Below are 25006 nucleotides of genomic sequence, written 5' to 3'. Positions count from 1 at the left end.
GGATATAAGGAAGTTTTTTCCAAAAAAAGGAGCCACATTCAGGTAAAAGTGTAAAATCAAATGATCCGTCAATCAAGAATAATGTTGGATCAGTGTTTCAGTATTTATATCTTTTATGTGGTTGGGTTATTTGCCTTTTGGTTGAAAGTACACTGAGAGAGGACTTTTTGTTAGTGATCTTAATAGGGCTTTGGAGTTGACGTCACGCCGCAATGCATTGTGGGAGCGCAGCGCCATTTTCGGGGTCTACGAATCAAAACAAACACACTGTGTTGGAACGACGACTACAAGAAAGATGCTTAAGAGCCTCTCAAAAGAGAATGAACTGTATAGAGACCGATTGCATCCAGAGGCGAAGCAGCGGTACTTGCAGAAAATAGCGTGCATTGGAAATGTGGACCTGTATGAAATACGGCCGTGGAGTAGAAACCCTGAAGACCAACCGCTACTGACGTAGCCTGACATATTTTCGTACCTTGTCTGTGGAGTCAGCGCGTACAAGTCGTCATTCAAACAAAGGTAAGTCAGCTCAAGTACTGCGTGTGAAATGCGTTTGATTTCCCTGCAAACATTCACATTAGTGCAGCATAAATTCATTCATGAGGGGAAATTACAGTGAGAACATGTGGAGACTGTCAGAGGGATAACATACTGAGTTCAGTGCATTGATGTGACATTGTCCTGAAGGATTTAGTTATTCTTTATGGTTAAAGAAACTGCACTAATTAATTCACATTTATTATAAATAATCCTAATTATACATCTTGCTTCCATGTTTGTATCCTGTGTCACTAAAAATACATTTTATTTTAGTTTTATACATTGATTAATGACCTGCAGAATCTCCTTATCATATTAAGTGATTCATAATTGTCACTTTATGCTTTCTCCATCTTGAAAGTGATGACATCCTTGCATTACATGCTTTAGGTTCATTTTCTGCAGGCAGGATTCTGACAGAGAACAGGCAGATTTAGACTATAACATGCAGCGTTCTATAGATGGACACATAAAGAAATGAAAAATGACATGTATGTGCTAACTTTCTAAACACTTTGTTACATTTATGATAAAGTAGATTAAACATATTTACGTCGGCCTTGGCTCATAGTTCTTGTCTTTAAATGAACTTTGTCTGTGTGTGTTTCAGGTCCTGCACTCTAAGACTGAATGAACCAGCATTGCAGCCATGGGTCACTGTGAGCATCACAGGGAAGGTTGAAGCCGCCCACTGCAGCTGTGAGGCCGGAGTCGCAGAGACCTGCAGCCATGTCGCTGCTCTTCTGTTTAATGTAGAAGCAGCAGTGTTGATCTGTGGCACAAGGACTGTTACAGATGAACCTGCATACTGGGTTTTGCTGGGTAATATGACCAAGATACAGCCAGAGGTTGGCCATAAGATGGACTTCTCCTCTTCAGCTGCCCAAAAAAAGGCTCTTGATCAAAACATAAACAGACCATCTGTAGTGACAGGTAAAAGGAGCTGTCCTCAAAACAGAAAAATCCCACCTACTACTTTGGAGGAGTTGTCACTGCTATTGGATACTTTGCTGGAACACAGTAAAGCTGTGGGTTGTGGGAATGACCCATAATGTTTTATCTAGGGGTCTAGATTTATGCCTGTAGTGCACTGCCGTGTAAATAATTTGCATTTACTGAATATCTACTGACTGAGTCCCACTGTTCAAAAGTTGAATAAAGAAACAAACTAATTTTTGCCTCTTTTTTTTATTTTATTAAAACCACCTTATAGAACATCACATCAGTTCCAATGTAGAATCCATGTCATTTATAGTTTACAAATGACAAAATGTTTACACAAAATCATGAGTGTTTACATGATATCACCCACTACTAACATTACTTTATTTACTGTATCTTTTGAAAAAAATACAGCAATTTTAACAGCACAAGACTTAAGAACATTTAACAGGAGCAGGTTTCATTCTTCCCTGGTTTTACTACCACACTGTTCACCAAAACGCAGCAAACCTTCACCATCTTATCCAGAAGGGTCACCTCTTCACCCTCACATGGAAGTAGTAATCTGATTGGCATGGTGGTATGTTTGAAGCAGGTCCCTTGTGTAGCGCTGGAACTCAGTCACGATGTGTTTCATCCATTTCATAGGCTGGTTTGCTGCAATAATGCCAAATAATTAGCAACTCTATAAATAGAAGGTAGTTCTGCAAAATCACTCAGTAGGATGTTTGTTCTAATTTGCTATGACCTCAGAGCACATAGAAAATAAAACTAATAGGCTATAAAGAGAGATATGAACATATTTAGAACTTACCGGAATGAAAATGTCTGGAGCACCAACAGATATTTGGAGATGGAAGAGAACTGCACGTCAGCTCGTCTCACAGCTGCTATCCAGGCTGGACGCCTTCGTTTGGTAACATCGATACACGAGCTGCCTCATGTTGCTTCCAGGTTGGGAAAGAATGAAAAGATAAACCATTTTCAAGCTTATTCTCTTGCCGGTCGTGTGATCGAACATTGCAGCCGACCACACAGCAAATACGAACCATGGCTGTTGTGTGTGCCTTCGCTCCCTTTTCACTTGCGCTAGACCCCCAAAATGGCAGATCGGGCCAAAATCCTTTCCACGCCCACCCCCGTGACATCACGCTCCAAAGCCCTATAGTATTTTTTTCATATTAATGTAATTTTTCATCTAATTGAATACAATCTATTTGTGTATGATTGTCAGTCCAAAGAGGGAGAGAGGAAAGAGAGGAACATGAGGAGAAGCACAAGGTCAGGAAGAACCAGGTAAGCATACAGACAGGGAGCAGTGACAGGCACAACAGAAACTGTTAAACTGACAAAGAGAAAAAAACCTGATTTTACTCACAATCTGGAAGTTGTGTCCTCCCTATATTAAAGCTGCTGTACAGAATCTGCAAAACAAACTGGGTTGAAACATTTTTGACCCTCTTTAACAACATTTCAACATAACATGATCATTGATCGGGGAGATTAAAATTAATTATATATTTTTATGTGTTTCAGCCACAACTCTACTAAAACCTCAGCCAGTAATAGGTAGGCTAACTTTTGGACCGTCCAGTTGTCTGTATGACTGCCGCAGTACGTGCACCATATTTGCACACTATCAGAAAGCGCCAAACAGCCCTGGTGGAGTGAGGAGCTGTAAAGAGAAGCAGAAGCTCTGTTTCTAAAAATGTTTTAAGCTTGTTTCAAAGATTCTGTACTGCAGCTTTAAATGTTTTCCAAAAGCACACAGACACTTATCAGTGTTTCTCACACTTTTTACAGTGTGGACCACCTGATAAAAATGTCAAGCTCTCCTAAGGACCACTATGAAAGCATGAAACTCATAAATCTTACAACACAAAATTAGTATTATTAAATTAGTAAAATTAGCATCTGCAGTAAAGATTTTTTCATACGTTGTATACCTTCTACCACAGGCAAAGTTGCCTCCATTTTTATATATATTTTTTAAATATTTTGTAATAATTTATTTGTAATAATTTATTCTGTTTCGGGAGTGTTTTTTTATGCATCTGTATTATATTATACAAACACATTAAAAGTGAATCTCTGTCCAAAAAATGCACTCAGTTTACTTTTTACTCACTATGAGCATCATTCATTATTCTCCCCCAGTAATTAAGGTTAGGATATGTATTTCTTTTATGCTAATCCATTCTTCTTTTGCAGCATTTAAATAACCTTCATCAGATTTGATGGTTTTGTTACAGACTTTTCAAAAATAGTGTTTTGCTTTTCTTTCACAAATGTTGGGATTAAATTGTGTTAAAATGTACAAAACAGTGATGTCATGTGTTGTGACGAGGACCCAGGCACAGAGAGACTTGATGAATTTAAGAATCTCATGATTTAATAAAGAAATTTGCAGACTTGCACAGAGATGGTAAAATTATGATGACTGATAACGGAGACGAAGACAACAGACGATGAGGACAGGGAGGAACAGGGGTTTAAATGCACCAAGGAGACAGTCAGAGAGAACTCGGGACAACTGGAGGCATTTAGGGATGCAGGGACTGACAGAGATGGGGAAGAAGTCTCATTGTGACAAGTAAAGTTTATCTTGCCTGGCTGGGCAGCTCTCCTGGTGCTCAGCACCCCCAAAGCTCTGATCCTAGAATCGCCCCTGTTTCAACTACTTATTGTTTCAAACTTAACTATCTAATAAAATGAACTTAAATGCGAGAGTTACCTATGACGGCAGCTGCAATCATTGTAGAACTCCACAAACATCACGTGTTGTTTTCCACATGTAAGATCAGCAAACACACAGAAACTTCCTGTTGCCACACACGGCCTCTAAAATCTCTTCCACGCTTTCTGTCTGAAGTCCACTCTCTGTGTCGGATCCACAGGAAACAAAAGATCTTATTAACATGGTTTTCAATGTGTCTCCTTACAAAAAGTCCAACCAATGAACAAATGTGTGTATTTGTGGAGGCCGAACAAAAGCATGACACATTTCTCTGTTTCTATAAACTGGAGTCAAACACAAATATGAAGAGTTTCACTGACAGACTCCAAAATGCCCCCACAGTGAATCAAAGGGAAATCCTACAGTGTGGCCAGAGACTCTTAATGGCTCCAACATCAACACATCCACAATGTTGGATCCAGTTCTGCCTCACATAGTTACTAAGACACACCCTCTGCCAGCATCACAACAGCTCCACCTGCTTCACCTGCCTCCTCAGCATCTGTACACCTGAAGAGAAAAGAAAGGCTCCAACAGCTCAAATCTACAAAGGATTCATGAAGTTTCATCCAACAATAACATGTTTGCCTTCCACAGTGTGCTGTTAGACACCACTGTACCTCTGCCATTTCAAAAAGAGCAGCTTGGGAACATTTTGGCTCCAAACACTTTGTGTTTAAGTCCTTTGTTTTCTTTGTGAAGCCGACAACATCTGGAGCTTTTTGACTCATAGAAACATCATTTTGTTCTTTAGATGATTGGGACTGAATAATCAATCACTATCAAACCAATAAAGACAAAATTGCTGATTTTACAGGAACTTTGTTGGAGAAGCTGTAAAGACATGAAACTGGTGGAGATCCCAAACCAGTTGATAGTGCTGGTTATTCCAAATAAAGCTGTTTTCCATTTGAGATGAAATGACTTTCTGTCCTGATATATAATAAAGATGTTGTTGTTTTTGAGCCCCTGTATTAAAAGTAGTTTAAAGTCAGCTTGAGTTTGATGTCTTTATGTCAAAGCTGCTCATGATGTTGAGCTGCTGATGGAATAAAAACAGTGAAAAATCTCCTCAATATAAAAGCATGTAGTCCAGACTTAAATGTAGCCTGTTGTTAGCTGAGGTCCACACACAGTGTTTGACAGTGTAAAGTGTGTGAAAGGGCTGCTGGTGGAGCTCACTAGGATGAGCAGGTGACCATGTGCCACGAGGTGGAGAGCAGCTGGCCTGGTTTGATTCTGACCCGGGCCACGCCCCCTTTCTCTCTCCCTCTGCCTTGCTGTCACTTATCTTCACTGCTCTGTCCAATAAAGCTGAAAAAGGCCCCAAATCAAAGAAATCTGCTGCAGCCTCTGAAATGTCTTCTGTTTCCTTCCCGACGGCTTTTTCACCGTCATACATACATGAAACTATCAAAGCTGACAATCATTTCATTCCAATAACATCTAATGGTACATATATATAGACACAGGACTACAAGTAAATGGCTCTCAGCATCTGGCTGTGGTAACAAATGTTTTGTGTTCAAATTGTGTGCATGTTTTAGACGTGTGTCACATGTAGAAACACAAAAATCCCACAATGACACAAAGATTGGTTTGACACAACTGTGCAGCTGTAAGTTGTTTCTAATGATTCATTGAAGCTCTTCTAACATTCTGGAGACGATCAGTACATGAATCTGTTCAACACGACAACAATTTGACTCATGAAGCATGAGATTCTGTTTGTCATCTTGTCCAAGTCACTAGTAAGATGAAAGTGATACATAGACTAGTGGACGAACATTATTTTGGAGGACAGATGGTTGCATCATAGAGGAGAAAACAGGACGCTGATGAGGGGTCTTGAATGAGTGAGCTGATTGTTGAGTTTCTGATGTGTGAAGAAGTTTTAACATGGCACACATTTGGTTACATGAGAAGAAACTCGTTATGTGATGAGACAACAGGGTTATGTTGTGTGGTGTGAGGTGTGTGGCTGAGTGGATGAATGTTTGAGATTAATCTGGCTGATGATTTGTCTTTTGTTGCAAAGTTGAACCTGCCAGTTAGGTTTGGTATGATTTCCCCTCCTGGGATGAAGAACACGTGTCATGACTTAACAAGGCCTTTCTTTCTTTTTTTCCTTTTTATTCTGTTACTTTCACAGTGCACTGAAAGTTTGTTGCTAAATCTCTGTCATTTAAAGCACATCTGAACATTTGAACAGGAAGAACTACACAACATGTTGCAAACGGTTGCAAAGTGAGTTTCTCCAAAATTAAAACGGGCTCAGGAGAAAGCCACTTATTGGGACAATTAGGAAGCGAGTCCCTGTCTGAAAGGATTCAGCGGTGATCCAGTCTAAATTCTTTTTCTTTTTGAAATGGCGTCATATTGCTGAGGGTGGAAACGAAATGCGACGATAGATTCCACTATCAGCACTGAATGAATAAATGAATAAAAAATGAGTAAAAATGGGGAACTGACTGGACTGCTGAAAGCTGACAAGAGTTGACTGACTTAACACCACTATGCAAAGGTTAACCCCCACCCAGATGTGACAAAGGGGTGGATGTATCTCTGTGTGTGTCTTTTGTTGCAGGAGCAGGAGGAGACCAGAGGAGGAAACTTTGGGTCACATGACTGTGTGAACTCTGCAAATTTAAGCTTTTAGCTGTAAATTTTCTGTGTGTCTGTGAATTTAACAGCAGTGTGTTATTCATGATCCTGTATTACTCACAATGCAGACGTCACTGTGAGAAAGTGTGTACACACCTGCGCAGCGCTAACATTTACATTACTTTTCTAGAGCAGAGGGTTAATCATGTGATTTGATCATGTGATTTACAGCAGGACACAACTTAATAATGTTTTTCTACCACAGGATTACTGAGTTTTTGTGTGAAGGAAACTGTGTTGACAGGCTGTATGTTGGTGATGAAATTACACTGTGTTGTTGAGGAATGTGAATATTACAGTGGAGATGTGAATACAGTGTGAGAGACATCCTGTGTTGAAGCCAGTGTTACTTCTTTTACAGCAGAGTGTTAACTTTATGACCTTTTACAGCACCTCTGGAGTCTGGTGACCCAGGCCTGACCTAGGATGCTACTGCTAATGTTTCTCTAATGTGCTTGTAAAGGATTCAGCACAGACAGACAAGTGACAACTGAGCAGATGTGCAGGGTTATAGAATAGTTAAAACGGGGCTCATTATCTGACCACTATTGAGCTCATAGTGATGAAATAAGTGAGCGACAAACTTAAGGAAAGTCACTGATTACAATGTGGGATGAAGTTGAGATGATCGATGATTTGGAGGAAATTATGGCACAAAAGCAGGAGTTTAATGATTTAGAATAAACCTGCAATGATACTTGTCTCTGTGATGCTGAATACTTTATTACTCTTATGAGCTACAGTTGTTTGCAAATGTGAAGTTTGTTTTAACTTACAGAGTTTTGTCTACAGGCAAGGATACAGGCTCCGGGTGGAGCTGGGAGTTGAACAATCTTAACATTTAACCACTGACTAATGTTTCTTTGACACAGGGTTACAGGTTTGGAGTGGAGCTGCTCCAAGAGAAACCCTGGAGAATTTTTCAGAGAGAATGTGCAATATTCTTGTGCATGTCTCACTGTGTGGAGTTGACACATGGCGAGAGCCGTGTGGCAAAAGAGGAGTGTCAATATTTTAACTTGCAGATGTTGTGACGTGCCCTGAGAAGGAGTGACTGAAGGAGATCATCCACAAGATGGAAGCTGAGGCCTGGAGAGAGGCTTCAGGAGGATCATAGAGGAGCAGAGATCACCTTCAGCACAGCAGACATCCCACAGTGAGCTGTGCTACTGAGCTTCCAGAAGATCGTCGAGAGGAGCCTTTGAACAGCAAACAACCAGAAGGAGTGAAAGAGATTCAACGTTGACGTTGAGGAAGACAACTAGGGTGTACGATGTGCTTTGCCCTAATTCTTCAGCGGCGTTGGAACAGAAGCAGAAGGATGAAGGGAGCGTGCCAAGCTCTAATCGACGGTGCAGAGAGGAAGTTCAGCGATGGAATTGTGATTCTGTGAACAGCACAGACGCCAGGGGACTGGGAAATAGCTGACAGCACTTTTCCCAAGGATGAAGATCACCTAAAGTGTGTCACTGTGCCATGCAGACTTGATACTGCAGAGGGGCTTTTGTTTACATTTGCATCATGTGTTACACTTTTTTAATCTTTAATTTTAAATTGAAACTAACATTTAAAAACATTTGGTACAATGTGGAAAGAGGAAGAGTATTTCCAGCAGGAGCAGAAACGTCTGACTCAGCATGACGATGCTGTTGGTGGATACTGAAGAGCTCAGCCTGTCAAGACAGGATTAGGTTATCGTTTTTAAACATGTTTATTCAATTATATTCTGAGGCCAGTTATCTGGTATAATCTTTGGAAGTCTATTAAAATAAAAATAAAATCAGATGTGTGGTCTTTTGGTTGTTTTTGTTTTGTTCAATAAGCAGATGTTGGTGTTTCAGCAATGCAGTAACTTAAGTTTAAAAGGCTTGTTAGAAACTATGAAACACATCATACAGACTTGTGGACATTAGAAGACGACTAATAATCATCATGAATAAGACAAAGGCAGGAAGGTGTCCTTTATAACTAATAATATTAATAACTAATGATATTAATGTCATAGTCTGTCTGCAGCTGAGACAATACAAACTCAAACTGTGGGGAGAAGATTATATCACTTCAGTTTAAATTGACCTGGAAGCGCCACATTTTCACAGACTTCTTTATTTACAGCATTTTTTACGTGCTGTATAGATTATACAGTTAGGTCCATAAATATCTGGACAGAGAGAACTTAATTTCTGATTTTGGTTCTGTACATACACTAAAATCAATTTTAAATGAAACAACTCAGATGTGTTTGAAGTGCAGACTTTCAGCTTTAATTCAGGGGGTTGAACAAAGAGATGCAGAAAAATGTGAGGAACTAAAGCATGTTCAACACAATCCCTTCATTTCAGGGGAAATGTGGAGGAAAAATTAGAAAAATTAAATAACTTAATTAAATTAATTAAATAATAAGATTGTCAGCTGGTAACCAGCTGAAAACCAGCTCCATGCGACCGCTTATCCTGGTCCCAGTGTTAGGGTCAGTGAATCCAGTTAACAGAAAGATATCCTGGATATACTTGACTGACTTTTTAGACTCAAGATTAATAATCATAATAAAAATTATAGTCTAACATCCAGAAGTCTGTACGATGTGTTTCATTATGTCTAACAAGCCTTGTACAGTTAAAGCTAACAGTTACTACATGACTGAAACACCAACATTATCTCTTTTATTAAAACATGCATATTAGGGCTGGCATCGTCACTCATGTCTAGAATCGATTCGATTCAATTTGATTCAATTTGAATCGGGGAAATTTTGCCTCAGTCAGTCAGAAATATTATAATTCAGGTCATGCATCAGTACATTTCTATATTTTTATATCTATAAAAATAAATCTGACACTTGTGAGACTTTATCAAAGGTGTGAGCGTCACAGCAGATGCCTTTGTGTCAAAGTAGCTGAGGATCAAACAGAAAAACATGAAGGTTTTCCTGGCCTGGGATGTTATACAAATATTCTGCAGTACATCAAAAACAAAAGAAAACCATTAATGAACATATGAACATTACCTGATGCTGCTGACGTGAAGCAGAGCAAAGTTACAGAGGTTTGATTACAGACACAGCTGAGCGTTTTGCAATTTTGCATCATTTTAAAAAGTTTAAATTTGTTCAGTATTGAACGGCAGAAACGAGGCTTTGTTTTCGGAAGTAAGTAAAAAAAAAAAAAAGCTGCCGACAGGCTGTAAGAACGGTAGACTTGTGCGTAACAAGCAAGCGAATAATGCAGAAAACAGGAAACTGTTCTTGAAGTACAGAGAGAGAGAGAGAGAGAGAGAGAGAGAGAGCTGTGCATGAAGTGTGATTTTATCCTGGTGGCAGCAAAACAATCAGAGGGAATTCATGACGATGTTTATGTGAAGCGTAGTTTGGAGCTTCTTTTGCTGCTGGTTTACTCAATATTGTTTGGAGAGACATCAAACCTGCAGCTTCAGAATCAGCGCAAAAAGGGCGTAAACACAAAGCGCGGAGCCGCCGAAACATCAGAATCAGCGAGCTGTCGGCTTTCAGCTCGTGTCCGTGCAGTCAGGTGAGAAAGTCACATCTCACTGATTCTGATGCGTCGGCGGCTCCGGGCTTTGTGTTTACGTCTTTGTGCAGAATCCGTGTTCCTGCTCTCATTTACTGTTTTAGCTGTTTGGTGGTTGTTGAAATTTTGGGAGGTTTAACCTGAGATTCTGGCGTTTTGGCCAAAATAAGCGCAGATACTGAAGGACCCGTCCCATCCTGGCAACAAACTGTTCCAACTTCTGCAATCTGGTAGAAGGTTCCGCATCATCCGGGCAAGGACAGAGAGACTCAAGAGGAGCTTCTATCCCCAAGCCATCCGGGCCCTAAACACACACACACCCGCCCTCTCACATCATCTATAATTGACTGAGACAGGACTCTCTTCCAGACACTCTAAACCAATGCACAATGTACATTCCAAATTCCTTTAATTTTAAATATGTTTATATTGTCTATCCTCTAAAATAGTCAGATGTCTATTCATATTAATGTACAGAATTCACCTGCTTGCTGCTACTACTGCACATTCACCCAATGTATATACTATATGTATATACAATGTTCTTCCTCTACCCCCCCCCCCCCCTCCCCCCATTTTTGCACATGTTGAGGAGCGTGTCAGGCTACATTTCACTGTGTGTTATACTTGTATAACTACACAGCAAAATCTCCAGTGTTAAATTAACACTAGAGAGTGTCTATATGGGTCCACACCTCTGAGTGTTAAATACAACACTGTTGAGTGTTAAATTAACACTTTTGACAGTGTTATATGTTTAAAAGTAACCTAGTCAGTTTTTTTTTTTTTTTTTTTTTTTTTAAATGACATCAGAAACAGCAGTATGCGACATTACGTGATGGCAGAGCTTCAGTTCATCCTTTGTCATTTTTTTTTTTTTTTTTAATAAATAGGACAGGGGGAATGAATGAGAGAAAGAGGGGGAGAGAAAGAAAGAAAACCAAAGGGGAGAAGAGACGGTGAGAAGGGGGGGGAAGAGAGAGAGAGAAAAAAAAAAATAAAAAGAACTCCTGGGTCACCTGTATGGAGAGAAAAAAAACAAACAAACAAAAAAAAAACAAACAGAGAAGACAGCAAACAACAAAGAGCAACATAATAATAGAGAAAACAAAGTACCATCACAATAAACTAGCTAGTCATAGATATCAATATTTACTAAATAATAAACGATATTGTGCAGCACGCAAGATAGACAGCGCACAGTGTGCTTTGAGGTAGTGGCCAAGAAAGCTTTAGTCCGCGTCTGTGAATACCCATGTGTGCATACCTGTGTGGATCAGCATGCTTGCATTCCAAAGGTTTCTCCATGTAATGATCTGCTAGGGAGTGTGGGGGGGCCACAGCCCCGTCCTCCAGGGTGTGAAGCGGGTATGGAGGAGATCAAAACTCCAGACATCCAGAGGCCCCCAGAACACAAGAGACCATGGAAGACCAACAGAGGGGCAGCCGCGCCACTGTTCCAGTAAGAGCTGAGGAGAGTCCCAGATGAGGGCTCGCCCAGCAGCCGCGGAGCAGAAGTCAGGGGGAGTTGCAGTGACGCGCCCGTGAGCTCCGCCGGCCCCCAGCTGCGCCTGAGTGACCGAGCCCCAGGCCGAGAGGCCGGGGGCACCCCACCTCCAAAGGGGCCCGAGCGAGCCCCAGGCCCCAGGCCCCGACAAGCGGCCGCCAAGGAGTGAGCCGGTGTGTACCCGGACGCCCACCCCCAGACACAAAGAACCACCAACACACCGACACCTGAGGGAGTCCGCCACTGGCAGGGGAAGTGGTGGTGGGTGGAGATAGGCCTCCAAACCTTGGAGGGCCTGAGGTGTCCCCAGAGAGGTGGCGTCTGATACCCAACCTGACATATAGACACAGACATACAGGCACACACAGACACAAACATCCATTCCCACCCTCATGCTCTCATATGCACTCACTCCACACTCAACCAACGTGGAGACAGACATAAAGAGACGCTGTACACACAATCACACTCCCCAAGCGTACTCTACAAACCGGGTCTAGGTACCCTTGTCCCTGGAGGGGGGAATTGCACCCAGACCCAGGTGGTGTTACCCTTTTCCCTGCGGTGGGGAGAGGCAGACCACCCCGACTCCGCAGCAGCAGGGAGGCCCCACACCCCAGACCGCAGTCGGACGGCCAACTCCTCCTACTAGCCCTCCCGCTCCAGCAGGCCGCAGAGAATGGGGGTGGGAGAAGACTCCAAACCTCCCTCCACCCGCTCATTGTAGTGTTGATGCATATGTGTTCTAAGGTGCAATTAAAACCCAGGAGGGCATGGAGCTACCTGCCATGGAGCAGCAGGTAAGCGCATAGTCCCTCCTGCTAGCCCTCAATGACTAAGTGTATTTAAAATTGAGAGGTGGGCAACGACGTCAGGGGCGAGGTATACACCCTGATGGTAAATTGGACTCCGTGATTGTGCCCACCCCCAAGATCCTATATGTATGTGTAATGAGAGTGTGAATAATGTGAATGTCTAAGTTGTGGGATAAAATTGAGGCAGAGGCAGCCAGAAGGGGACAGGGGGGGGGGGGGGGGTAGCCTCCTCTGCACCCTGGTGACATACCCCCACTCCAAGGCCCTGCATGTGTGGGTGGTTGTGGAGGAGCGGGAAGAGGGAGGCAGCTGGAGATGGGGAGGGAAGGAAGGGAGGGGCAGGTAACCCCTCCCTGGGGCCAGCTCCCCCGCTGACCCCAGTAGGCACCCCCACCCTCCGCGACCCGCCAGGGAAGGGGGGCCCAGGCCCATCAGACCGGGGCCCAGTGCAGTAGCGCCCTCCGGCTCCACAGAGCCCTGGACAGTCCACCCAACCCCACCACAGAGAAAACTGCACCCACCCCACCATCCACACATCTTCCAGACTACATAAGACGGTAAACGCCCAGGCTGAGATCTTCCTCCACCTCTCCTGTATCTCCCCCTCCCGCAGAGAGTTCCTGAAGAGAAGAAAGCTCCTGCAAGATGTGACCATCCCCCCCACCAGATGAAGAGCCCCCCAGGCGGCTCGACGCACCGGCGGCACCCTGCTCCAGGGCCGGGCCCCCATGCACCCACCCGCCCACAACCCCGGCAACACACCAACCAGGACCCAAGCCCCCGAGGCCCGGCCCGGGCCCCAGCCCAGAGACGGAGCGCCCCCAGAACCTCACGCCCATCCCGGACCCACCCAGGGGCAGCCAGGTTGCCAGGTCAGTAACCCACGTCCGTCAGCACAGACCCTCCCCTAGCCCCGCTGCACGCAGCCGCGAGGAAACAGTCACCTGAGAGCCAACAGAGCCCCCAACCGGACGTGACCGCTACCCCGGGTTGAGCCCCCCAAGGAAGATGCCTCCGGGGAACCCCCCGACGCCCTAAGCCTGTCCCTACCCCCTCACCAATCACAACAGTGAAGGCGGGACCAAACTATGACCCCCCACCCCCACTAGGTGATGGAGCTGATAAAAGGGGCCCAGAGCAATTGATCTAATGTGGTGGCAGAGGCTGTGTCAAGACTAATGTAATCTAATAGATAATTTCTATATTGGTTAGAATTAAGATTATTTTTATTTTTCCAGTTCATGAGGACTGTTTTCTTGGCTATGCATAGGGCAGTGAAGATCATATGGGCTATATTCTTTTCTGAAGTGACATTATCTAAGCTGCCCAGTAGACACATTAAGGGGGAAGTTGGAATGTTACATTTCAGACACTTTGATAAGTCTTCACATATCTCACGCCAAAACTTCTGCACTGGTGGACAGAACCAAAGAGCATGAATGTAATTGTCTGGTGTATTGCCTTGACAGTGTGAGCAGTTGTTGGAAGATATAAAGCCCATCTTGAACATCCGATGACCTGTATAGTGCACTCTATGAAGTATTTTGTATTGTATTAATTGCAGACTGGGATTTTTAATTAATTTGAAAGTTTTTAAGCAAATCTGAGACCAGAAGTTTTGGTCTAGGTTGACTGATAAATCTGCTTCCCACTTTGCAGTAGGAAGGGATATTGATTCATCTAATTTAGAAAGTGTTCTGTATATTTTAGATAATAATTTGGGGGATTTAAGAGTAAAAAAATGTGCCGCACTTGGTGGTGTTTGTAATTCGACTTGACTGAGGTTAAATTTCTTTTTTACTATGGATTTAATTTGTTGATATTCTAAAAACCTTGTCTTGTTGATCCCATATTGTTCAACTAGTCTGTCAAATGGAATAAATTCTGTTCCCTCTAATATATGTTCTAAGTATTTAATTCCTTTACAACTCCATTCTGGGAAATTAATCATATTATTGTTTTGTAATATGTCAGGGTTATTCCAGATAGGTGTACGTTTGCATGGGATTAATGAAGACTCCGTTATTTTTAGAAACTCCCACCATGCTGTTAGAGAAAAGCTGATGTTGATACTTTTAAAGCATTCATGTCTTTTGATGTTTGAGCTAATAAATGGTAGGTCTGAAATCTCTAGATCCTTGCATAGTGCCTGTTCAACATCTAGCCAGGGCTCAACTAAGAAGGTATGTTTTAACCATTCTGAGATGAACTGAAGCCTGTTGGCTAAGAAGTATTGGTGAAAATTAGGCAGATCTAATCCTCCTCTATCCTTGGTTCTTTGTAGCGTTTTTAAGCTAATACGCGGGGGTTTATCTTTCCAAAGGAATTTGGAAATATATGAATCCAGAGATCTGAACCAATCTTGTGATGGTTTGTTAGGGATCATCAAAAATAAGTAATTTATTTTTGGCAAGATCATCATTTTTATAGTGGCGACCCTTCCCATGAGTGATATGGGTAAAGATTTCCATCTAGTCAGATCGCCTTCTACTTTCTTTAGAAGTGGGATGTGGTTTAGTTTAGTTAAGTCTGAAAGCTTAGGAGAGACATTAATACCTAAATATTTAATATTTCCGGATTGCAGTGGGGCAGAGGAAGAATTATGGAAGGAGCAGTTAATGGGGAGAACTGTAGATTTTGGCCAGTTAATTGAATAATCTGAAACTCTTGAAAACCAGTTTATTAAAGTAATTACCTCAGAGAGGTTGGTTTGTGTGTTTTGCAGAAAAAGCAACACATCATCCGCATAGAGACTGATTTTATGTTCTATGTTCTTACATGTTATGCCCTTAATTGTTGTAGCCTGTCTAAATGCTGCTGCTAGAGGTTCGATAAAAATTGCAAAAAGTGAAGGGGAGAGTGGGCATCCCTGTTTGGTGCCCCTCAGGAGACAGAAGCTGGAGGATGTCTGGTCATTTGTTCTGATACGAGCCGTTGGGGAATTGTATAATATTCTTATCCAGTTTATGAAAGAGTTTCCAAAACCAAATTTGTGTAAAGTTGCGAGTAAAAATTTCCAATTAACTCTGTCAAATGCTTTTTCTGCATCTAGAGATAATATTATGGTTTCGATGTTTTTATCGTATGAGTAGTCTATTAAATTAAGTAATCTACGAGTGTTTGTTGAGGAGTGCCGACCTTTTATGAAACCAGTTTGGTCAGGATGAATTAAGAGGGGGGTCATTTTCTCTAATCTCTTTGAGAGAGCTTTGCAGATTATTTTAAGGTCTACATTTAAAAGAGAAATTGGACGATAGCTTGAGGGAAATAAAGGGTCTTTGCCTGGTTTTAGCAGGAGACTAATGTTGGCAGAATTCATATTTGGTGGTAGTCTGCCCTTTTCCTCGATTTCCTGCAACATGCTGTGGAATACTGGTGCCAAAATTGTCCAGAATTCTTTGTAGAATTCTGCAGGGAAGCCGTCTGGACCTGGAGCCTTATTATTGGGCATACTTATCAGGGCTTCCTGGAGTTCACTTGGCGTCAGTGGCGAATCCAGTTCCATTGCTTGACTGTCTAGTAATTTTGGAAGAGTTACGTTGTCAAGAAACAGATCAATTTCATTTTTAGATGGGTTTATTTGTGGTGAGTATAAAGTTTCATAGAAATCCCTAAAAATGTTGTTTATTCTTCCAGGATCATATATTGTGTTCCCCGATAAATCTTTAGCAGCACATATAGTTATTTTTTCTTTATTTATTTTTAGCTGGTTAGCTAGAAATCGACCTGATTTGTTACTGTGTTCAAAATTCTGCAAGCGAAGTCTTTGTATAAGGAATTGTGTTTTTTTATTAATAGTTTCATTTAATTCTAGTTTTGTTTTGCATATTTTGTTCAATGTTTCCTGATCTTGGTGGGACGCGTAGGCTTCTTCTAGTGATTTGATGTTTTTTTCTAATTCCTGAATATTTTTGTTTTCTTCTTTCTTTTTGTGTGATGAGAAAGAAATTATTTTACCTCTCATCACAGCTTTCCCTGCTTCCCATAGAACAGAAGCAGATATTCCGGGAGTGTCATTAAAGTCTAAATATGAAGTCCATTCCTTTTTAAAGTATTTAATAAAGTCTTCATCTTTAAGTAGTGATATATTAAATCTCCAGTTTTTACTTGGCGTAGTATTATTCTTGTGCATTAGTGTTAAAGATACAGGAGCATGATCGCTGACAGCTATAGGATGAATCTCAGTGTCTGAAATGTCACACAGCAGTGAGCTGCTGACCAAAAAATAATCCAGACGAGAGTAAGAGTGATGAACATGCGAGAAAAAAGTATATTCCTTACTGGTGGGGTGAAGAGAGCGCCATGCATCGCAAAGACCAAAGTCGTTCATATACTGTTTGATTATATTTGTGGACTGCCAATTACGCTGAGTTCCTGTTGTGTTGAGCCTATCCATTTCTTCATTTAGTCCAAGGTTGAGGTCACCGCCAAGAATGAGTGTGCAATCAAGGTGTTCAGAGAGTGCACTAAAAAATCCGTGGAAGAATGAGGGTTCATCAACATTTGGACCATATATACTAACAATACATAGTTTTTTGTTCAATATTGATAGTTTAATAATTAGAAATCTACCCTCTGGATCTATAACTGTATCGAGTACTGTAAAATTAACATTTTTATGTATTAAAATTGCTACTCCCCGTTGTCTAGAATTATAACCGGCTGCAAACACGTTAGGAAACTCAGGTGTTTTAAGTTCATTTAAACCTGTGACAGGTTTGTGAGTTTCTTGTAATAAAACAACATCTGCCTGTAGTTTTTTAAGCTGGTTAAATATTTTTAACCTCTTTCCTCTGGTGCCAGCTCCATTTACATTCCATGTGACAAACCTAAGCATGCCCTTAATTGTGCGTGTATGTCTAATGATGTATGCTGGGTGTTTCGTTTAGACAGGTGGAGAGAATATGGAAACATCCCTTGTTTATAAATAGAAAGAGAAAAAGAAGTGTGGTGAGAGACTCCATAAGTCTGACTATGTGTGTGAATATTCACTAATATGAACAAGCGTGGCTTGCTTATGTGTCCTGCAAGTCTGTGCGTGCTGGGAGGCTGTTGTGAATGTGCTGCCGTTGAGCTGATGTGTTTGCGTGATCGTGTTGTGAAAATATGGAGAAATAGAGGGTGTTGTTTGTAGGTGAGTGGGGAAGTAGGTGACCACAGCAGTGAAAGACAAGAGAAAGAAAGAAACCACATGAACTGTGAGCGTCAGTTTTGAAGATTAACAATGGCTAACACTGAGCAGTGCTGATTTTCTAACACTGGAATATTTCTAACATTTTGAGTTATTTTCCAGTGTTAGAAAATCAGCACTGGTTTCAGTTACTGCTGTTGATATGTTAAGAGTAAGAATAAGTTCAGATTCTCTTAAAGATAACAACACTAATATGTTAACAATTGTTGGACTTGTGGAGGTATTTTGAGAACCCTTATAAACATCTGAAGGAAAAATATTCTTTAATCATAGATGCAGACTCATGGAAAAAAATATTGATTAATCATTTTATTTGATTTTGTAGAGTTAGAACAAACAGATTGGATTCTCAAAATCAGTCAGTTTCTTGGGGTCTGAAGCAACAACAGAACAGGGCTCTGAATTTTTGGAAGAAGCCCTTTTTTTTCTTCTTTTTCTCCTTGATTTTAATGTTGTCAGACTTCTCTGAATTATTAGTAAAAGAGACAACTGGCTCAGACATGGATAGACATACAGAAGGGAGTTCCTCACTAGGAAGATCATCAGACGTTGCCAGACTTTCAGAAGCAGGCTCTTTAGTAGGAAGAACATCAGCCTTTGATGAACTTTCAATGAGAGGTTCTTTAGTAGGATGAACATCTGACTTTGGCAGACTTCCACGAGCGGGTTCTCCAGTGGGAAGAATATCAGCCATTGTTGAACTTTCAAAAAGAGGTTCGGAAGTAGGAAGAACATCTGACTTCAGAACACTTTCCCAAGCAGGTTCTTGAGGTTCTTTAGGAGGAACAACATCTGGCTTCAGCAGATTTTTACAAGCAGGCTCTTTAGTCGGAAGAACATCAGCCTTTGTTGAACTTTTAGAAGAAGGTTCATGAGTGGAAAAAATATCAGCAATTCGTGAACTTTCAACTGGAGGTTGGGAAGTGGGAAGAACATCTGACTTCAGCAGACCTTCAGGATGAGGTTCTTTAGTTGGAAGAACATCAGACACTACTGGACTTTCACAAGGGGGCTGGAAGATCTGGCATATGCTCGTCTTTGCTACATCAGAAATTGCCCTGAGTAGTCCTGGTGCAAAGTTTGCAATGTGGCTCAGCAGAATCTTTTCTGAATATTTCTCTCTGACTTCAGACAGGATACTTTGCACCATGTCATCTCTGATGGACCTTGAGAAGATGGTCTGGTTTTCCATTGTTAGGAGAGATTTGGACACTCGATCCAAAGTGGCCTTTGTCACACTGGTGGAGAGGATGCTCAATTTTTGGGAGGACATGTTCAGTAGGGGGTAAGAAGGAAGCTTCCAGAAGCCATGCAGGACACGGGGAACCACCTCTATCACCACGTCTGTTGCAGTGAACAGTTTGGAGGTTTGTGCGTCCTGCTGCCTCTCTTTAAGGAGGTCAATGTACTTCCTGACATTGCTGAGGAGCTTAGGTGTTCTGCAGAATAAAGTTATAAGAATGATCTTTTACACCTATTTAAAAAAATAACAGAAATTTTGAAATACTGTAGCTGGACTGTTAATGATTTTATGTCAGAGGTGACTCACTGAAATTTAGGAGGTATGGCCTCTGGAAATTCCAGCAGCATCCGGGCTTGAAACTCGATGTCCCTCATTTTATTTATTGTGTTCACTGCCCACACCTGAAACAGAAAGCATGTTTACATTGCAGTTTTGTTGAGAGGTTATGTGATTGTAGTAAAAAAAAAAAAAAAAAAAAGATCTCCAAATGACTAAAACTCTTGTGAGTTTTCTAGTCTTACCAGTTTCAGAAGAGGTTTGGCTTCTGTTTCTTCCAAACCCTCCAATTCAAACTCCCAAAGTCTTCAAAAGAAAACAAAAGAGAGGTTTTCTCTCAGCATTTACACTTCAGCACAAACCGTTTCAGGTGTGAGGTGGATGGTCTGTAGGTGTCACAGTAACTCACTGCTCTCTGACTGTCTCTTTGCTCCTCTCCACCAAAAGATCTCCCATATCTTCTGCAGTGAGGCTTGATGGTATTTGGTTTTCCTTCTGAAGTCTGAGGAATTCCGTCATCATTGCAATCTAAAAATAAAAGGAGACATTTAATCAGCATCACTCCCAGGTCTTCAGAAATCACCTGACATTTTATCTCAGTTTTGGTTTGGATGGATCTGGGTCTTACCTGAGCCCTGTAACCTGGTAGATACCAGCAGATCTCCACAGCTGTGTTATATATGGGTGTGTTGAACAGCACCTGTCAAAGAAATAAGAAATTATTCATTGTAACTTAAATTGATTCTCAGTTTGTCAGCTTTTTAAAACTACATCAAATTCTTCAAAAATGCAGTAAAAACAAAAAGTGTCACATACCCTGATGGGTTTGTAGATCCCTTTACTGGCTTCCATTAAAACGCTGCTGTTCTATCACAGTTGGGGAAGAGAAACTTTCCAAAACTCTTCAAAACTTGTGTAAGATCAAATGTAGATATGAAAATACTCCTGACTTGATGGTTTTTCTTGCACAGATGAGCTCTTTTTCAAGTCTGATGCAGATTTAAAAATGCACAATTCTAAAACAGTCACCATGGAAACATTTGATCCCTGCTTTATGTCATTAAATTAAAAGAAAACACTCTATTTTACACTACATTACACTATATGTTGTTCATTATATAAGTAAATAAGGGTAGGCTACAGCCGTCCTTAGGTCACTCCTGTGAAAAGATGCATACAAACTGGTGAATCAGAAAAGAAAGAAAGCCAACCTGCAGCATTATGTCCTTTTATGTTATTTCAATTCAATTCAGTTTTATTGATACAGCACCAAATCACAACAACAGTCGGCTCAAGGTGCTTTACTTTGTAAGGTAGACTCTAAAATAATATACACAAGGAGAAAAACCCAACAATCATATGACCCCCTATGAGCAAGCACTTTGGCGACAGTGGAAAAAAACTCCCTTTTAACAGGGAGGAAGCGCCGGCAGTAACAGGCTCAGTGAGGGGCGGCCATCTGCCAGGAGTGGTTGGGGTGAGAGAACGAAGATGGGACAAGAGGCATGCTGTGGAAGAGAGACAGAGATTAATAACAAGTGTGATTCAATGCAGAGAGGTCTATTAACACATAGTGAGGGAGAAAGGTGACTGAAGAAGAAATACTCAATGCATCATGGGAATCCCCAGCAGCCTACACCCATTGCAGCATAACTAAGGGAGGATTCAGGGTCACCTGATCCAGCTCTAACTATATGCTTTAGCAAAAATTAAAGTTTGAACCCTTCTCTTAAAAGTAGAGATAGTGTCTGTCTCTCAAATCCAAGTCTGGAAGCTGGTTCCATAGAAGAGGGGAGAAACCAGTTGGCCTGCAGTGTGAGAGGGCAACACGTTCTCACTCCCAACTCGTCAAACGTGTGACGCATGGTCAGGCTCACTCGGCTTCACTTATGGACGCGCAGGGTACCCCCCTCGCGTCGGGAATTGACGTGAAGGGTCCTCCAGGGTCAGTGTAAAATACAATCCCAGCTGTGTGAACAAAGCCTGGCTCCTTTAATCCTGCATGACAAACCTCAGGATGCAGGTTATTATTACTCTTTCCTGCTGGCACACCTGTCACACCTGAGAGTCAGCTAGAAACGTACAATGACGTGGACATCATGCAAAGACTGCCAGACTCTGTAAACTTTAAACGGTACCTCTGTGTCTCTGTGTGCTGAACATCTAGGATTGAGTCAGGCTGCATTGACTGTGGGACTTTAATGTGTTAAAAGTAGGTTCAAGACGGCTCAGAAACATTTGAAGATTAAAATTTAGCATTATGGCTGCTGGTGGTTTGTAAAGCCTCTACTCAGCTGTATTTTTGTTACTAATTTATGTTTGTTGTTGTTTAACACAGATTTCAGAAGAGCAAATATGCTTAATAGTTTAACTAGATTTCATTTGTCAGTGTGGGACTGCTGAGTCACCTGAAGAACTCATTTCATTCATTCTCCACATGATGTTCATTTACAGAAATGTTTCACAGGAACTGCTTTTTCCCAAAGGGTGAACTAGTGTGTTTCCATAGATTACCTCTGTATGAATGTACTTCTTAAATGAAGGCAAGTGTTTGTCCTTTTTTGTTCCTCAGGTACAGTACGTGATATCAAGGGCAGGCGGTCAACACTGGGGGAAGACAAGAAGCAGACGTACTTCCAAGAGGGAGCTGCAGTGAGGTCAGAGGTCAGAATCTGAAACAGCTCAGGTTTATATTTTAGAGGTTATAAAAAATCAAAATGTATTTATAAAGAAACCTTTAAATAATAGTCATAATTATGATTATTATAAGAAATATCAAACATTTAAGTGGATTTTCTGTTACACATATTGTGTTAGCCCTGCAATAACTGGCAGCCTGTCTTTGTCCTGTATCAGCTGGGATAGGCTTCATCCTCCCGCAACCCTGAATTGGATACATTGTATTCCAATTATGTAATCTGATCATTTACAAACTCAAGGTATCTAATCAAAATGTAAGTAATAATTATAAAATGGGAAAGCAGAAATAAGTGTGACATGAATGTAAATGTGTGAGCTGACATAGAGGACAGCTACATGCAGTCTGAAAAACCTTTGTTGTCAAGTTTGCAGGTCTATCAGCACGAGACATTCTTACATAGAAGAGACGTTAAAGTCTCTGACTCAGTGAAGCATTATTGGTCCCGTCTGTTTGGATAAATATAGTAAGCTGATGTATGTCCATTTATTGACACATTTTCTTAAGTGCTTATCCAGCTCAGGATCACAGTGGAGCTGCAGCTGGATATGTTCACTAAATAAACCTTACAAAAGTTAACAATAAACCTGCATCTCTGTTCGTTGTTGTCCACAGGATGAGAAAATCAAACTGGAACACTGTGGAACATGTTAATAAATGTTTGTGTGTTTATGCCTGGAAGGTTTCCCTAATAGTTCCTGGTGAATCAAAGCAGAACCATAAAGGTTGCTGGACTGCATGATGGCCTTACCCCTGAGCCGTCATCCTGTTAAAGGAGGAACCAGTGAGAAGCTGTTTTCAAAGTAGCTGAGCAGATTTCATCTCAAGTAAGCGATTAACTGTTTGTTCGTCTGTTCTGCCACTTAAAGAGCATTTAAGGACGTCTTTCGAGTGTCCAGTTGAATTAATTCTACTGGCTCTCATGGTCATTTGTGATTATGGACATATTTTTCATGTTCATCCAGCTATTTAGTAAATTCTATCTATTTAGTAATATCCGTCAGCTATAAAATGTAATATAAATATAAAAATATCTAAATATCTCCTGTCCTTTATGTTTTAATGATGTAAGTCTGTTATCGTGTTACATTAGCATTCCTCACATATCAATGAGATGCTGTACAGTACAATCCTACTGACACAGCAGAGGGATAACGACGGCTATTCAACATCGTTACACGACACATTCGAGCTGCATGACACAGACAAAGAGACTAAATCATCTTTTTGTGGTTTATTGTCTTTAAAGCAGCAGACAAAGCCGATGGCAGAAGATGTCAGAGAAGAACTTCAGGCCGTGTACTGAAAAGGTATTTTTTTTCTTGTTATCAAAGACATTTGGAGTGTCAGCTTCTACAACTGGTTGTGCTGAAGTAAAGCTTACAGTCTAAGAAATCACAGTGTTGATATTCAGCACAAAGAGAAAAGCTCACTTGTTTGAATTTATTTACAATCATAGTTTTATAAATTCTGACTGTAAACAGCTTTTAAGTGTGTTAGACTAACCCTAACCCTAAGTCACGGAAAGGACCAGAAAACTTAACAAAGAACCAATTTTAAATTGTATCTGTACACATTTACTTGCAGCCTATTGCAAAAAACAAAACCCCACATCATTTGTTCTCACTTCTTTAGTTGAAGAATGCAGTTAATAACACCGTTAACACAGACTGACCTGGCAAAACACGAAAAAATAAGGGGGTGGTTCAAGACTTTTGCTCGGTACTGTATGAGAAATGGAAATGTGCACTTCACAATGTATCGCTGCACTTCGGCAGTACTGTGAAGATTAAATGTTTTTTCCTTCCCGATGCATGTGAAAGGTTAAGACTTACATCTCCAAATGTACTGGAACTGATTTGAACCAGAGGACTCAGCCACACTGTTACTATGTACTGCATAAACACGTTTACCGATGAAGCTAAATCAGACGCTGTCCTGACTGTGTGGCTAAATTTTGTGCTGAAAGCATCAAATCAATTGAATATGATTAACTTGCTATGAGAGGTTTTTACTCCAAGTGTGACTTTTTCTGGGTTCATACACCTTTCAGGGTCAAATTCAAGCACTTTGTGAGCACGTTTAATGTCCATTTTCAACATTTTCCAGCACATTACCATAAAAAGGATGCATATTTCACTTCGCATCACCTGAGTAAGACCACGTGAAAGGCCAAATTAATAAGTCTTCTCATCAGATATTGATGCTTCTTTCTTATGTGACACAAAAAACAGGAGGAGACAGATCTTTGCTTGTGTTGTTTTTTAAGTTCATTCATTCAAAACTAACTGTAAGACGCTTAACTACATTGCAGTCTGTGTTATTGTTGTAGACCTAATTATCACCTTTAAAGTGTTTGTGCTAATAACATCATGTAGAGTAAGACAGGCATAGAGAACAGCACTGACTGGGAGAGGCTTTGAACAGATGACATACTCAGATCAATTCAACACTTTAGACTTTAAAAATGCACAAGCGTCTTTCAAAAACCCATTTATTTAATCTATCATCATTGATATTATTATGTACAGTTATAATGTACTGTTCGTCTCCCTTAAATAAACAGGCAGCCTTAAAGTGTGAAATAGTCACTTGTCTACTGTCTCAGTGGCTGATAGTGCCCCACAGGCCTCAATGTGAGCTTGAAGCCATTATGTTTCAATTGTTTAATGATAAACAGATTTTGAATGAAACTTCGGTAGCACAAAAAAGTGCCTATTCTTTGTTCCCATACGGTTCAGTCATATTACCGTCATTTCCCCCTAAGGTGTTCCCAAAGACACCAGGTTAATACTTGAAAAGGCTGCAGCGATACACAAAAATATCATCAATATTCTGTTTACTTGGTGACAACGTCGCTTTTAGC

General features: G+C 41.1%; 2 protein-coding genes across 3 annotated transcripts in view; both read right to left on the bottom strand.

Annotated features, from left to right (window-relative positions):
• The window catches only part of LOC147336641 (NACHT, LRR and PYD domains-containing protein 12-like), a 327736-nt gene that overhangs the window by 191179 nt on the left and 111551 nt on the right, over positions 1 to 25006 (bottom strand). The window lies entirely within an intron of this gene.
• Positions 18279 to 20621, bottom strand: LOC147336649 (uncharacterized). The gene is made up of 6 exons (XM_086265445.1): positions 20259 to 20621; positions 20071 to 20142; positions 19852 to 19970; positions 19688 to 19748; positions 19473 to 19567; positions 18279 to 19362 (listed from the first exon to the last, which is right to left on the bottom strand). The coding sequence occupies exons 1-6, from the start codon at positions 20292 to 20294 to the stop codon at positions 18279 to 18281; spliced, it is 1467 nt and encodes a 488-aa protein (XP_086121571.1). The 5' UTR covers positions 20295 to 20621.

The sequence above is a fragment of the Aulonocara sp. 'chitande type north' Nkhata Bay genome, linkage group LG3 (genome assembly GCF_057382095.1).
Source record: "Aulonocara sp. 'chitande type north' Nkhata Bay isolate Kocher_YH1m ecotype deep benthic linkage group LG3, A_spYH_male_GT1.1, whole genome shotgun sequence".
Lineage (NCBI taxonomy): Eukaryota > Metazoa > Chordata > Actinopteri > Cichliformes > Cichlidae > Aulonocara > Aulonocara sp. 'chitande type north' Nkhata Bay.
Note: the sequence above shows the minus strand (reverse complement) of the source record. Positions and strands in the feature narration are given on the sequence as shown.